Source organism: Sclerotinia sclerotiorum, genomic scaffold, assembly GCF_000146945.2.
Source record: "Sclerotinia sclerotiorum 1980 UF-70 scaffold_6 genomic scaffold, whole genome shotgun sequence".
Lineage (NCBI taxonomy): Eukaryota > Fungi > Ascomycota > Leotiomycetes > Helotiales > Sclerotiniaceae > Sclerotinia > Sclerotinia sclerotiorum.
In genome coordinates this window covers 168,808-182,822 of record NW_001820830.1, presented here as the reverse complement: position 1 = coordinate 182,822, position 14,015 = coordinate 168,808, and the positions used below count along the sequence as shown (strand labels likewise).

The following is a 14,015-nucleotide window of genomic DNA, read 5'->3' as shown; positions in this document are numbered from 1 at the left end:
CAACTTCAACACGCGATTTATCAATCATTTATTATACAATCAAATAGAAAAGAAGCTCAAATACTCTTAGTTATCGAAGCTATTCAAAAAGATAAAAAAATAAATATTCGAAAGGCTGCTAAGCTATATAATATAATGTATACAATATTTCTTCATAGAATGAATAGTTTAGCCCTTTATATAGAAATTCGAGCAAATAATTACAAAATGACCAATTTAGAAGAGGAGGTATTTATTTAGTATATAATTGATATAGATAAGAGAGGGTTTGTATCTAAATTAAATAATGTAGAAGAGATAGCGAATTATATTCTTGAATCGTGGGGGGGGAAGAAGGTCGGAAAGCTTTGGGCTTATCGATTCGTAAAGCGTTGTATAGAACTAAAGATGCGTTTTAATTGTGTTTATAATTTTCAAAGAGCTTTTTATGAAGATCCCAAGTTTATTGAAGAGTGGTTTCGATTGGTATCGAATATACAGGCGAAATATGGTATTCAAGATTGCGATTTCTACAATTTCGACGAAACCAGCTTTATAATGGGTATAATATGCCTTGGAATGATTGTAACTAGTACTGAACGAAATAGCAGAAGCAAGACAATACAATCAGGCAATCGAGAGTGGGCCACAGCAATTATATATAGCAATAAAGAGAGTGAAACTATACCTCCATTTCTGGTAGTTCAAGGACAAACTCATCTTTCCAATTGGTATACCGAAACCAATTTTCCTGCGGATTAAGCTATTAAATCTATTTCTAATAAATAAACGAATAATGAGATAGAATTAAAATGATTAAAGCATTTCAATAAACATACTATTCATCGAAGAAAGGGCAAATATCGAATATTAATACTAAATGGATACGAAAGTCATGAATCAATAACTTTTCAATTATATTGTAAAGCAAATGATATTATATACATAAAGTTACCATCACATTTAAATCATTTAATTCAACCACTTGATATTGGATGTTTTGATGTACTTAAACGTTTATATAGTTCTCAAATTGAGGAGTTTATCAAGGCACATATCAATCATATCACTAAGGTTGAATTCTTTATAGCTTTCAAAGTTGTATATCAACAATCAATCACCTCTCAGAATATGAAAGCTGGCTTTCGAGGAACAGGTCTAACACCATTTGACCCTCAAGCTATACTCTCAAAATTAGATATTCGAATTCATATACCTACTCCACCCCTTTCGATTTAAACCTTTGGATCTCTCAAACTCCCCACAATCCAATTGAAGCTCTTTCTCAATCAACTTTAGTGAAATCTCGAATGGTTCGTTGTCAATCAAGCTCCCTTACTGTGTGAACGAAGTGAATGACTTCAATTCAATTACTACTGTAATAAAGAACTAAGCGAACGCGAAAGAGACTAGCTCTTTTAGTAAGTCTATATAAGACTTACTACTTTCAATATGTAGCTAGCTCTTTAGACAGAATACAATTAGACATACAGGACCTACGTAATCCGTGGGTGCTACGTCTTCCGTATCCTTCTCGTACCAACACTTACATTTATATTCGAAACTGTATTAGCTTTAGCTAAAGATACAGAGAGATTGGCATATGAAAATACACTTTTAAGTACAGAAAACTATACACTTCGGAAGACAAATGAGGCATTAAGCAAACGTCGATATGCGAAAAAGACTCAATTACGCCAAAGAGGAGTATTTATTGAACAAGAAGCTGCAGATATATTATCTCAACAAGAGATTGATATTCAGATTCAACACAACAAACATCAAAATGAAAGGAATTCTAACAGGGAAGCATCTTCTAATAGGTGTTGTAGCAAATGTGGAAAGACTGGTCATAATTCAAGAACCTGTTCTAATAATTTAATAGACCCTAGATTGTTAGATTTTTAATAGTTTTAATTGATTGATTTAATGATTGTTGAATAATATGAGTTGGAAAGTGCAAATTGAGGTAAAAGTGGTGCACTCGGTGTTAAACCACGTCATCGTATCTTATATATTGAAAGATAAATGCTAATTACCGGGAAGGAAGATATAGGGATGGAGATTTGTTCAGCATATATACTCGAACAATTGATGATCTTAAGAATCGTCTAAATAAATTGATTTAATTAGCCGTAATTGGTAAATCATTGTAAGTATAGAATGTATTAAAGAAACATGTAATACGAGTATATAAATCACATACAAACGAATCACAAATTTAAAAGTAACTTTCAAGAATATTTCATTCTAGCATAATATTTATCTAATTGATGCGATGCAATCTAATCTCGCGACTGTACGCTAAAATCTAAGCTAGTAATGAAGGAAAAAAGATCAATGGTCAAGAAAAATCATATATCTATTTAGGGACACCGGTACCGCGAATAGCATCGACTTGTTCGCTGAGGAGGGCGTTGTTGGATGGAGCGGCGAGTGGTGGACCTTCGGGAGTTACGTAGGCTTTTGTCATGCCGCCGTCGACGACGAAATCCTATTGAGATTGTTAGATGGATTTTTCATGGATACGGGGAAGTGATATGGGATATGGAGGGGTCGGGAGGAAAAAGATGTGGGAAATATACCTGTCCGTTAACAAAGCTACTCTCATCACTAGCCAAGAACAAAACGGCTTGAGCCTGCTCAATAGCCTCTCCGAATCTTCCACTTGGGAAATGAATCTCACGTCTGAGTCTCTTTGGTTGATCATCTCCTAACCAATCTTGGAGCAATGGAGTATTCAATGGTGCTGGGCACAATGCATTGAATCTGATTCCTTCTCTGGCGTGAACAATTGCCAATTCTCTGGTCAAAGCCAAAACTGCTCCCTTGGAAGCTGTGTATGCTAATTGAGGGGTAGCAGAACCAACAAGTGCAACGACGGAAGCGGTGTTGATGATAGAACCACGTGTCTTCTTGTTCTTTCGCATGGAAATAACAGCGTGTTTACAACCGAACCAAACACCCTTGACGTTAATAGCTTGAGTCAAATCCCAAATCTTCTCAGGGGTATCGATAGCATCGGCATCATCAGCATGCATAATTCCAGCATTGTTGAACATGATATCGATACCACCCCAAGATTCAAGATGAGCAACGGTCTTTTCGATATCAGATTCTTTTGAGACGTCACAAACTTGAACTTCGACTTTGTGGGCTGATGGAACTAATTGCTTGAGTTTTGCAGCTGCTTTCTCGAGAGCTGGTGCCGAAATATCGGCCATGAGGACATTGGCACCCTCCTTGGCGAAGAGAATACAGGTTTCGAGACCGATTCCTCTGGTAATGTGTTAGCATGTGAATGGTTATCTTATCCAATAGAGAGGTGTTTGCAATATGAAATTGCCCATGAAATGCTTTCAGGATTCACTTGGATGTCGTCGCCTCGATCCGCCACAAAATGATAGTGGTCACGTGAATGGCCAGCTCAACACCATTCATCACTAAGAACTCTTGATAAGGAATTCACTCTAGAATAGAGAGAAGTCGAAGTGTGATACCTATCTTCCTGAGTCTTCGAAACTCGTAGATTTCGAGTGACAATGAAAATCCCATATCATAGGGCAAAGAAAGTCAAGACTTACCCAGCAGCACCAGTAACAATAGCATTCTTACCATGCAGTCTTCCCATTTGGAAGCTGTTGATGGTGTGAACCTTCTCTCCGTTGCCGTTCATATTGAATTATGTTGAAAAGAGAATTATGGGTTGAATACTGTGTTCTGAATGAAGATATTGTCAGTAATGAGCTCCTCGTTGCGTTTGATGTTTTGATGTTCTTGTACGGAACATGACAACGATTCCTCACAATGAAAAAAGAAACTCACCCTTTGTTCTTGATTAGGATATTGATTGGTATACTGTATGGTGAGAGAGAAAAATGAAGAATATGAAGAGTTGTAATAAAGTTATTTTCAACTACTTATCCACATAGAAATAACTCGAAATGATCAGAAATAAAAAGTAATTCTTATTTGTGATGACAATTCATAAAAAGACAGAGAATGTGGATGCTGATGTGTCACTGGTATGAAATACCAAGTTGGTCCGTTCTCGGTGGGATCACTGGGATGGGATGTATGTTATCGTTTCCGAAGAAAAACCATTTGAAGAATGATGAAGAAACACGATTCAGATTCTACATGTGTTATCATCTTATGAAACTCACCGCTGCTTTTTGGATAATAACAGAGAGATAGGGAAAGGAAATAGGATGAACCTGTTGGACGGTTAGATTCTACCTAAGGAATGGCGGGGTTTCATGACTGAAAGAGGAAATTTGAGATGATCTCGGGATTTGATAATATTGAGTTACATTGGTATCCCAGCTTTGAGAGATGAGTGTATGTAGTATGTACTCTGTAGATTGGAATATGGGATGACTTTTTAGTGGTTGATTATGTAAACCAGTATAAAAAGATAATAGCTAAGAGGTCAAAGTGAAGTTTATTATATTATCATAGTATCACATTATCCAACCAAATGCTGATTTGGAAATGGTTCATAAGTAGGTATTGATTGCATTGACATCTGTTACCCGACTAAAACATCAGAGTAAATCTTAGAAATATTATCTTATCGCGGGGTCAAAGTGGACTACAACTTTGTCATCATGGCAGATGGTCAGGTCAGATGGCCATGGTTAGACGATGACAGACAGTATTGGGGTTGGCGGTATTGCGGGCGTGAATGGGGGTTGGAGAAGACAAACGTCAATCAATATGTTATCGAGTGTCTGGGTAGGTAATGTTGTCATCACCATGTTTACACGAATGTTTGTGTAGCATTTCGGGAAAGCTTATACTCCGTACATACTGTTCATCTACCCATTCTATTCTCGTAACCTTATGTTTGCTAGCTGTAAGGTTAATCGCTAGATAGCTGCATGTCAATCATTTCAGTCATATCTCTTGCCATTTTAATTACAGCAGAGTCATCCACCAATCAGAACACTCCTCTGACGTATCACAGAGCAAATTCAAGGCCAATCAAGGGTCAGACTGTGATAAGTAGCCCTAAATTAAAAGCAGCATCGATTTAAGCCCCTCGCTTTATCGCAAAAATTCTTATCGCAAAGTCCAAGAAACCCTCCTTGCTTCACTCCATATTATTATTAGTCTTATCACCCTCTCGAAGGCTCCACGATTAGTTAACCTGCCTCTCAATCAAGAAGCCAGATCTCCGATATCCATACAATTCATTCTGTCAATTGTTTTCAGATATCCAAGCTTAACAATTACTCTTCCATCCTCAAATTCTTCTTTCCTCTAGACGCAAAAATGCCAGATACACCAGATTGGATAGCTTCACACAAGCAATGGGATGAAAAAACCGCCGATAACCTTATCGCACTTCTCGAAAATGATACAAAAGTAAAGCTGGCCGGTATTGATGTTGATGGCATATTACGAGGAAAGCTTGTCTCCAAAAAGAAGTTCCTGGGGATCGCAAAGGAAGGGTTTGGATTCTGTTCGGTCATTTTTGGTTGGGATATGCATGATCAGACTTATTTCAAAGAATTGAAAATTAGTAATGCTGAGAATGGTTATCATGATATTATTGCGATTCCAGATTTGACTAGCTTCAGAAGGATACCATGGGAAGATAATGTGCCTTTTTTTTTGGTTAGCTTTTATGATCCAGATACGGGAAATCCGGTGTCTGCGTGTCCGAGAGGACTGTTGAAGACGGCAGTGGAAAAGTTACAGGCCAATGGATTAGGTGCAATGGCTGGAGGTATGGTAATTCTACGTCGCATATTGGCTACCACTAACCATATATAGCTGAGTACGAATTCTTTCAATTTAAGGCACCGGCGAGCAATCCTCACGCACCAATTTCGGAACGAAATACCTCTTCTACAGCAACCTTTCTACGAGAAAACCCAGTCGATTCATTACCTTCCTTGACCGAAGGAATGTTCGGATATAGTTTAACTAGGCCAGTTCATAACCAAGAATATTATTATGGCATATATGATGCATGCGAACAATTCAACTGTGGAATAGAAGGATGGCACACAGAGAGTGGACCTGGTGTTTTTGAGGCTGCTTTGGCATTTGGAGAAATTCAACAAATGGCAGATAAAGCAAGCTTGTTCAAGTGAGTTTGAGGTCCTGCTATCATGATGGGGACAAAACACTAATTCTTGCAGATATGTTGTAAAATCAGTAGCAACAAAATATGGTATTACTCCATCTTTTATGGCAAAACCACGACAAGGTTTACCAGGAAATAGCGGACACATGCACGTTTCAATTGTCGATAAAGATGGCAAGAATCTCTTTTTCCGAGAAACCAAAGACACCGAAGCAAAATGGAAAGATATTGAGAACCTGTCAGATATGGGCCGTCATTTCCTTGCTGGAATATTGGAAGGGCTTCCATATGTTATGCCACTACTTGCACCAAACGTCAACTCTTACAAACGTTTGGTAGAGAACTTTTGGGCTCCCGTAACAGTATCATGGGGTCTTGAACATCGTGCAGCTTCTGTTCGCTTGATTGCACCTCCAACCTCTAAACCAGGCGCCACACGTTTCGAAATTAGAGTACCAGGTGCAGACACAAATCCATTCTACGTGCTAGCAGCCATCTTAGCATTAGGATGGAGGGGAGTAGAAAAGAAATTGGAAATTCAACAACCACCTTTAGGAAAAGGTCAAGATGTAGGAGGAAAAGCGGATCCAGGGGTAAGATTAGCGAAGAATTTACGAGAAGCTACAGAAAAATTTATGGAGAAGGATAGTATTGCGAGAGAGGTATTTGGAGATGAATTTGTGGAACATTATGGTGGGACTAGGGAACATGAAATTAGGTTATGGGATGAGGCTGTTACAGATTGGGAAGTTAGAAGATATATTGAATCTGTATAATGAATTTTGGATAGATTTATTTGTTTCAATATAGAATAACTATTAACCTGTAGCTTTGGGGTTTATTTCACTTATTGGCATCCACCTGATGTTGATTCTTGCAATGGTGTGTTCCATAAGTTACTCTTGGGCAGATAGAATAATAAAGGCAGGGTACCTTTCAGTAGCTAATAGGTTTCGTGCTCAGGTAGGGATATCGGAGGAGTATCAGGTTCTCGTTAGTGCCCCGCTTAACCATTAAGCCTCCAAAACCTATCATCACATCTTCGGAGTATTTGTAAAATGATAAGATCAATAGAATTAACTATGGTGTTGCTTCGATCTCATATAAATAGTGCTTTTATTATGATTCATAGTCAGTATACTCATATTGTACTCTTACTGATGCCGGAGAAACATAATGCCAGGAGATTACTCCGCCATCGGACGTCCACGTGACGATTCTAAAGACATGCATGCTCTTATCAGGGATTATATGATTACTCAAGTACATCATTTACTACGTCTTACAGATTCAAAGAGTGCGGATAATCAGTTACCTATTATTCGATCAAGAGTACAAGTGTGGCTATGGCTTCAACTGATAGTGAGGAGACTATAAATGTCCTATTTTATGGACTTGGAGCGTGAGTACATCTAGAAAGAAGTGGGAGTTCAGGCTAACTCGTTCGAAATTTAGGATTGGCTCGGTTTATGCTTTTATTCTTAGTCGATGTCCAAATGTACGATTGACGGCTGTAGCTAGATCAAACTATGATGCTGTGAGAGAGAATGTATGTTTAGTTGAACTTGAACATGTTAAAGAATCCGTGGGATAAAAACTGACAAAACCCAAGGGTCTTAAACTCATCAGTGAGAATCACGGGGAAAATACTTTCTACCCAGCCAATGGTATGGTTTACGTAATCTTGTTCTGTTGAATATTCTAACAGCTACAGTTATCAAAACACCCTCAGAAGCTCCCGGTCACTATGACTATATAGTCTGCTCAAACAAAGCCATCGATCAAGAAGTCGTAGCTAAAGCTCTATCTCCAATCATCTCCACCTCAACAAGTATAGTACTAATACAAAACGGAGTCGGAAACGAAGAAATCTTTCAGAAACTATATCCTCAAAATAGCATTATATCCTGCGTAGCCTGGACAGGAGCCATCCAAAAAACCCTCGGAATAGTCCATCACACCAAGAACGAAAATCTCCAACTGGGACTCTTTAGAAATGACAATATCCCAGAATCAACCTCGAGTCAACAATTAAAAATCTTCGACGATCTATTAACCACAGGAAAAACACCACATGAAGTTTTCTCCCCCGAAAGATTACAAATCGCTCGTTGGGAAAAAGTTACATGGAACTGTGCCTGGAATTGTCTCACCACATTAACACGAACACATACACACGAATGGTTAAATTCCTCTCCGGAAGCGATGAAAATGACACGAGCGCTCATGCAGGAAATTATAGAAGTAGGAAGGAAAATGGGAGTAGGTATTAAGGATGATTTGATCGAGAGGTTGATGGAGAGGATTTTGAGAATGCCGAGTATTGGGACGAGTATGTTGACTGATGTTTTGGCTGGGAGGAGGCTGGAGTTGGATGTTATTTTGGGGTTTCCCGTGAAGAAGGGGAGGGAGTTGGGGGTTGACATGAGGGTTGCGGAGACGGTTTATACGTTGCTTTTGGGGGTGGATGAGGGGTTGAGGGTGAGGGGTTTGGAGGGGTGAGGTGAGGGGATTTTTTGTGGTTGTGGATTTGGTTGCGGGTAGAGTTAAGTAGAGTAGAGTAGATTAACCAGAAGCTCTTTTTTTATTGTATCTAGAATCCCTAGATAAACACTATACAAACTACCTCCTCGAGTACCTCTACATCACCAAAAAATCCCGATATTTACTTACTACAAACAAGAAATACATCGAAAGATCCACCACCATCATCACCACAACACTAGATACAAAATTCAAAGAAGGGAAATTACTAAATAACTAGCAAGTTTACGATTAGAATGGCCAATCCTCTGCAGCTTCTTCTCTTCAGCGCTCTATATGGAATGATGGACAGTCTCCCAACGACAACCACCAATCACTAGTATCTCTTTACTTCGAGCTCGTCCGAATATTGATTGATTAACTTGAAATGGATAGATTGACTATAATAACGATCATAATCACGGCACTTATTTACCCCAAGCTCTTTTTGTCTCTCGACAGATATAGTAGATATAGTGAATCATGCATTAGTCTAGTTTTCATATCGACCTTCCTCCAGGGTTTTATGCTATTTTTTGATTGAATATTTTAAGCGAATTCTTTCAGAGGGTCTAGTCGACCGTTTTTTAAATAATGTGTATCAGACCTTTACCAAAACATGTTTTATGCGATAAATTTTCAACTATTGTATTTATGGATAATTTGTTATGTGATATAAAATCTGCTAATCGAGGCGATTCGAATCTACCTTTTGATCCATTTTCCAGCTCTTTTAGATCTCCAATTGGTTGTGATTGTTATGATGGTAACAGCTGACTTGTTTTCGTAAGCTTGGGCCATGTGCAAATCGGTTTCGATTCGCTCAATTTACTATGAGATTTCGGTCACCCTAAGAACTCATATACACACACCATCAGAGCATATAAATAAGTATGCTGGATCACTCAGGATCATTGGTGATCCAAGGTGATCCAAGGAGCATGAAGATCTATATATTCAATATGAATTTCTTTATTATAGAGCTTCCTGCTCAAGATCAATCATTTAGTATACTCTACTATTAGTTACGAATTGCATTATTGTCATTACTTTAAGTCCCTGCTTGACGCCTAGTTATAAACCACCTCGAGAGCCTAGAGCACTTCCACGTGACCTAGAGGGCAAACCTCGTAACAATAAATTCTATACAAATTGAAAATCGAAATTTCAATCATTGATATCTCAACCAATTAAAGTGCAAAAAATCCGAAATTTTCAGAATCTACCATTATTGTCACACTCAAGAATACTGGGTAAAGTATCTTGTATTAGAAAATACTAAGCTAAGGAGAAAAGAAGAAGGAAAACAAGAGTAGAGAGTTTTCCTATGATTAAATACAAACGGGGCATGCCACGTGACCCGGAGGTGTGAGGCGTCACACTACCCCCCTTCTCAAACGTCAAGACTGTCCTCAGGCTTGAGCCATACGTTTCCGCTGAAGCAGGGTCTAGTTCTCCTCGTTGTCGTCCAATCGATCTTCCGGAACCTTATCTTCCAATGCACATTCTAACCAGTAATTAAGATTCTTCGGTGGCCCGGGTAAGTCAGGGTACTCGTTGTGAAAAGCTTTTAGTGCTAGCGGTGAGTTTTTAAGATCGGTAGGTGAGTATTCATCGATGTCGGTATCGAAACCACGCCATTTAACCCTGTAGCGGAGCAGTCCGTAAACTTTGCGGACTGAAAGTATTTTTTCGACTTCCCATTCCAAGTTGCCATCGATCTCTTCAGGTATAGGTGGTGCGTGAACTTGTCCAGGCAAAGGATCTTCTGCGGCTTTGCGGAGCTTCTCAGGATTAAAGTACGGGTGTACTTTGATCTCTGCAGGCAATTCTAGCTTGAATGCGTTTCCGCGTCTCTCTAGGATCCTATAGGGGCCGCTCATCTGGTCTCCAAGTTTGCGACTAGGCCGATTAGTCCTCCAGGACTTAGTACTTACATATACCATATCCCCGACATCGAAATCAACTTCGCGACGTCGTTTATTAGCTTGCATTCTTTGACGTTCCTGTGCGACCAGCATATTAGAGCTAGCGATTTTCCAAGCGTTATATAGACGCTCGGTCCACGCTTGAGCCTCCCTTCGATTCCACTTAGCGGCGGCTGGTGTTCTGGCGGGTATTTCCTTCCAATCGAAGCTGGTGCGGGGTTCGAAACCTAAAATCGTGAAGAATGGGGTTTGTCCAATCGATTCTTGTATCAAGGTAGCTTGAGCGAAATCCATCATAGGTATCAGCTCGTCCCAGTTGTCTTGGTAGAAATTTACGAAGGGGCGTAGGCGTTGATCGATGTATTGATTCATATTTTCTGTTTGACCGTCTGTTTGGGGGTGATCTGCCGTCGATAGCTTCATTTTGATACCTAAGATCGAACATACCTCCATCCAAAAGTCCGACACGAATTGTGGGCCGCGATCTGAAACGATACTATCAGGTGGTCCGTAATAAGAGTAAATTCGTTCTAAAAACATTCGAGCGAGATCTCTAGCATCTGCAGTTTGGAAGCACGGAATGGTTGTCGATTTCTTGCTCAATCGACACATGAATACCAGGATTGCATTGTGACCGTTTTTTGACTTCGGAAAGCTCTTGAAATCCATCGTTAGATGCTGCCAGGGTCTTTCAGGGACAGGGAGCGGTTGAAGCAAGCCGGGAGTCTTGTCACGGGGTATATGAGCACGTCGGCATATGCTACAATTGTGAATATATCTTTCAACATCCTGAGGCAATCCTTTCCAATAATACCGTTGTATCAATAGTTCTGTCGTTTTACGAATACCAGGGTGTCCCATAGAAACTTGTTCATGAGCTTCTTTGATCAAGAGTGTTCGTAATGGTCTATCAACAACCATAGCGTTTGGTACTACTAGCTTACCAGATCGAAGCAATAAGCCATCAACCAACGTCCATTTCCCGTTCGCTTCTGTTCGTGCCAAGGTGCGTTGTTCTCCTAGTTCTGTTGCAGTACGATTAGCCTGCAAAACCTGTAGCATCTGTCCTAGGCCAGGATCGATATCTTCCACAAGAGGCGCTAATACTTCTGCTCGCACTTCGGGGGAGAGCATCGTTGGCTTTAGGAGAGTACCGAGGCGATTGGCCTCCATCCGCTCTTTTTGGCTCTGTATATCGCTGTCGCGCCGGGTTAGGGCGTCAGCTTGTCCATTTGCTTTTCCAGTACGATATTCCAATTGGAAGTTGAATTGAGAAAGGTATTCTGCCCATCGTGCTTGGCGTGCTGTCAACTTTTTAGTTCGCATAAAGATCTCCAGAGATTGATGATCAGAATAGACCTGGACGGGATTTTCAACGCTTTGGAGCTCCACTCGCCACTGCTGAAATGCTTGCAGGATAGCCAGCATTTCTTTATCATGGATCTCGTAATTACATTCTGCGGGATTCATAGTCTTAGAGAAGAACGCCAACGGATGCCATTCCTTTGTCGCCGGATCCAATTGGGAGAGAATGCCACCTGTCACCCCGTCGGAAGAGTCCGTCTCTACCTTAGTGAGGCGGTCTGGATGAAAGTAATGCAGGACCGGAGCTTCTGTTACAGCTTGTCGCAGTGTTTCGAAGGCTTTCTGGCAGTCCGGATCCCAATCGAAGATTCGTCCCTTCTGCGTGAGCTTATCTAGAGGGCGTGCGATTCGTCCATAGTTTTTGATAAATTTGCGATAGAAACCACAAAATCCTAGGAAACCTCGTACTCCTTTGACTGTCGTAGGCCTTTTCCAGGTCAGTATATCTTTGATCTTTTCAGGGTCAACTTCCAAGCCTTTTGTCGATACATAGAATCCCAAATACTTGATTCGTGACACCGAGAAATCGCATTTTTTGATGTCCACAGACAGGCCGGCCTCTTTCAATTTGGTTAATACCCATCTGACTTGGGCAGTATGTTCTGATGGATCTGTAGAGTAGATAATGATATCATCCAGGTACGCGGTACAGAAGTTTCCCAGGTTCTCCATCAAAAGATTATTGATGAACCGTTGATAAGTCCCGGGTCCTCCTGACAATCCGAAAGGCAAAACTAGCGATTTGAATTGTCCAAAGCAAGTTTGGAACGCAGTGAGTTCCTCTGAATCGGGATGCATTCGAATAGCATTGAAGGCAGCGCGTAGATCGAGTTTCGTGAAGATTTTGGCTTTGGACATTTGTGAGAGGATCTCGTCAATCCTTGGAAGCGGATAGCCATCTTTAGCTGAGATTTCGTTTAATTTCCGATAGTCTACACATAACCTCAGATCCCCATTAGCCTTTTTGACGAAGAGGATAGGTGCAGCAAACGAAGCGTTACTAGGAGCGATCCATCCCCGATTCAAGTTTTCATCGATGAACTTCTTTAAAGCTTGTAATTCCTGGGTCGTTTGTCGATATAATGGAGACAATGTCAAGTTGTTGGGTTGTGTCAATCTAATTTTATGGTCGCTATTCCGATGAGGGGGTAGAGCATTTGCCTTTTTCTTGGAGAAGAGATCAATGAGATCATGATATTCTTTAGGGATAGTTCGTTGCAGCGTTTCCAGTTCCGTTTCTTCTGGGCGATCTTCTACAGAGTGCTCCCTTTGGTATAGGATCTGATCGATTTCCCAACTTGTGGCTGTAAAGCATTGATTCTTCCGGTTCCGGGTGTTCATTCGGTATCCGATAGCATTGATCAATGCTATCCGATGAGGTGTAGTTCCTTCGGGCGTTGGTCCTTTCATCGATCGTGATGGTTCCTTATCCAATGAATTCATGAGTTCTCCGGGCCATAGGATCTTCGATCTGGCTACGTCCAACAATACCTTTTGTTGTGCTAACCACTCTCTTCCAATGATGAGATCACAAGCTAATTCTTCTATAACATATAGATAAACATTAGGGAACTTGCGATGACCGATGGTGAGGGTTGTTTTCAAACGTTGAGTGATAGGATTAGCCTTTTGTTGATTATAACCATAGACAATACGAGGTTTAATAGGTTCGAGGGGGAGGTTTGTTCTTTCAGCGATATCAAAGGCGAGTTTTTTATTCACGTAAATTTTACCGCTTGCTCCAGTGTCAGGTAAAAAGAAAGCAGAGATGGTTATCCCGTTTTTTTCTATAGTACATGGGAATTCAAAGTTTCTCTTTTTCTTCTGACATAGATCGATATCGAGTTTCCCGATCTGTAGAGCCCTTAAGGAGGAGTCTTCCCTTAAGGGGTTTCTTTTCCCGATTCATTCGATTCGTCGACATCGATCACTTGTACCTTGTTGGGACAATCGCGGGCTAAATGTCCTGGCAGATGGCAGCGGAAGCAGGCACCAGCACGACTAAGCGCTTGCCGAGCAGGATCGTCATAGACCGGGCGATTCTTAACAGGGGTTGGGGATTTCTGAGTTGTCATTTCGAGATCAATTCTATGTCTGTTTCTTTCGGTCCAGGATTCGAGTGT

General features: G+C 40.5%; 5 protein-coding genes across 5 annotated transcripts; 3 read left to right on the top strand and 2 right to left on the bottom strand.

Annotated features, from left to right (window-relative positions):
* Nucleotides 1-387: 387 nt before the first annotated feature.
* SS1G_04897 (hypothetical protein) lies at nucleotides 388-741 on the top strand (the record flags this gene model as incomplete). The annotated part of the gene is made up of 1 exon (XM_001593420.1): nucleotides 388-741. The coding sequence occupies one exon, from the start codon at nucleotides 388-390 to the stop codon at nucleotides 739-741; it is 354 nt and encodes a 117-aa protein (XP_001593470.1).
* A 1,600-nt stretch (nucleotides 742-2,341) lies between these two features.
* SS1G_04896 (hypothetical protein) lies at nucleotides 2,342-3,203 on the bottom strand (the record flags this gene model as incomplete). Its single annotated transcript, XM_001593419.1, has 2 exons — nucleotides 2,342-2,473; nucleotides 2,565-3,203. The coding sequence occupies 2 exons, from the start codon at nucleotides 3,201-3,203 to the stop codon at nucleotides 2,342-2,344; spliced, it is 771 nt and encodes a 256-aa protein (XP_001593469.1).
* A 2,053-nt stretch (nucleotides 3,204-5,256) lies between these two features.
* On the top strand, nucleotides 5,257-6,852 carry SS1G_04895 (hypothetical protein; the record flags this gene model as incomplete). The annotated part of the gene is made up of 3 exons (XM_001593418.1): nucleotides 5,257-5,713; nucleotides 5,761-6,079; nucleotides 6,132-6,852. The coding sequence occupies 3 exons, from the start codon at nucleotides 5,257-5,259 to the stop codon at nucleotides 6,850-6,852; spliced, it is 1,497 nt and encodes a 498-aa protein (XP_001593468.1).
* Nucleotides 6,853-7,422: 570 nt separating this feature from the next.
* On the top strand, nucleotides 7,423-8,578 carry SS1G_04894 (hypothetical protein; the record flags this gene model as incomplete). Its single annotated transcript, XM_001593417.1, has 4 exons — nucleotides 7,423-7,478; nucleotides 7,532-7,625; nucleotides 7,689-7,743; nucleotides 7,791-8,578. The coding sequence occupies 4 exons, from the start codon at nucleotides 7,423-7,425 to the stop codon at nucleotides 8,576-8,578; spliced, it is 993 nt and encodes a 330-aa protein (XP_001593467.1).
* A 1,469-nt stretch (nucleotides 8,579-10,047) lies between these two features.
* SS1G_04893 (hypothetical protein) lies at nucleotides 10,048-13,967 on the bottom strand (the record flags this gene model as incomplete). The annotated part of the gene is made up of 4 exons (XM_001593416.1): nucleotides 10,048-10,501; nucleotides 10,537-10,565; nucleotides 10,975-13,746; nucleotides 13,941-13,967. 4 exons carry the CDS (start codon nucleotides 13,965-13,967, stop codon nucleotides 10,048-10,050), a joined length of 3,282 nt encoding a protein of 1,093 aa, XP_001593466.1.
* Nucleotides 13,968-14,015: the final 48 nt, after the last annotated feature.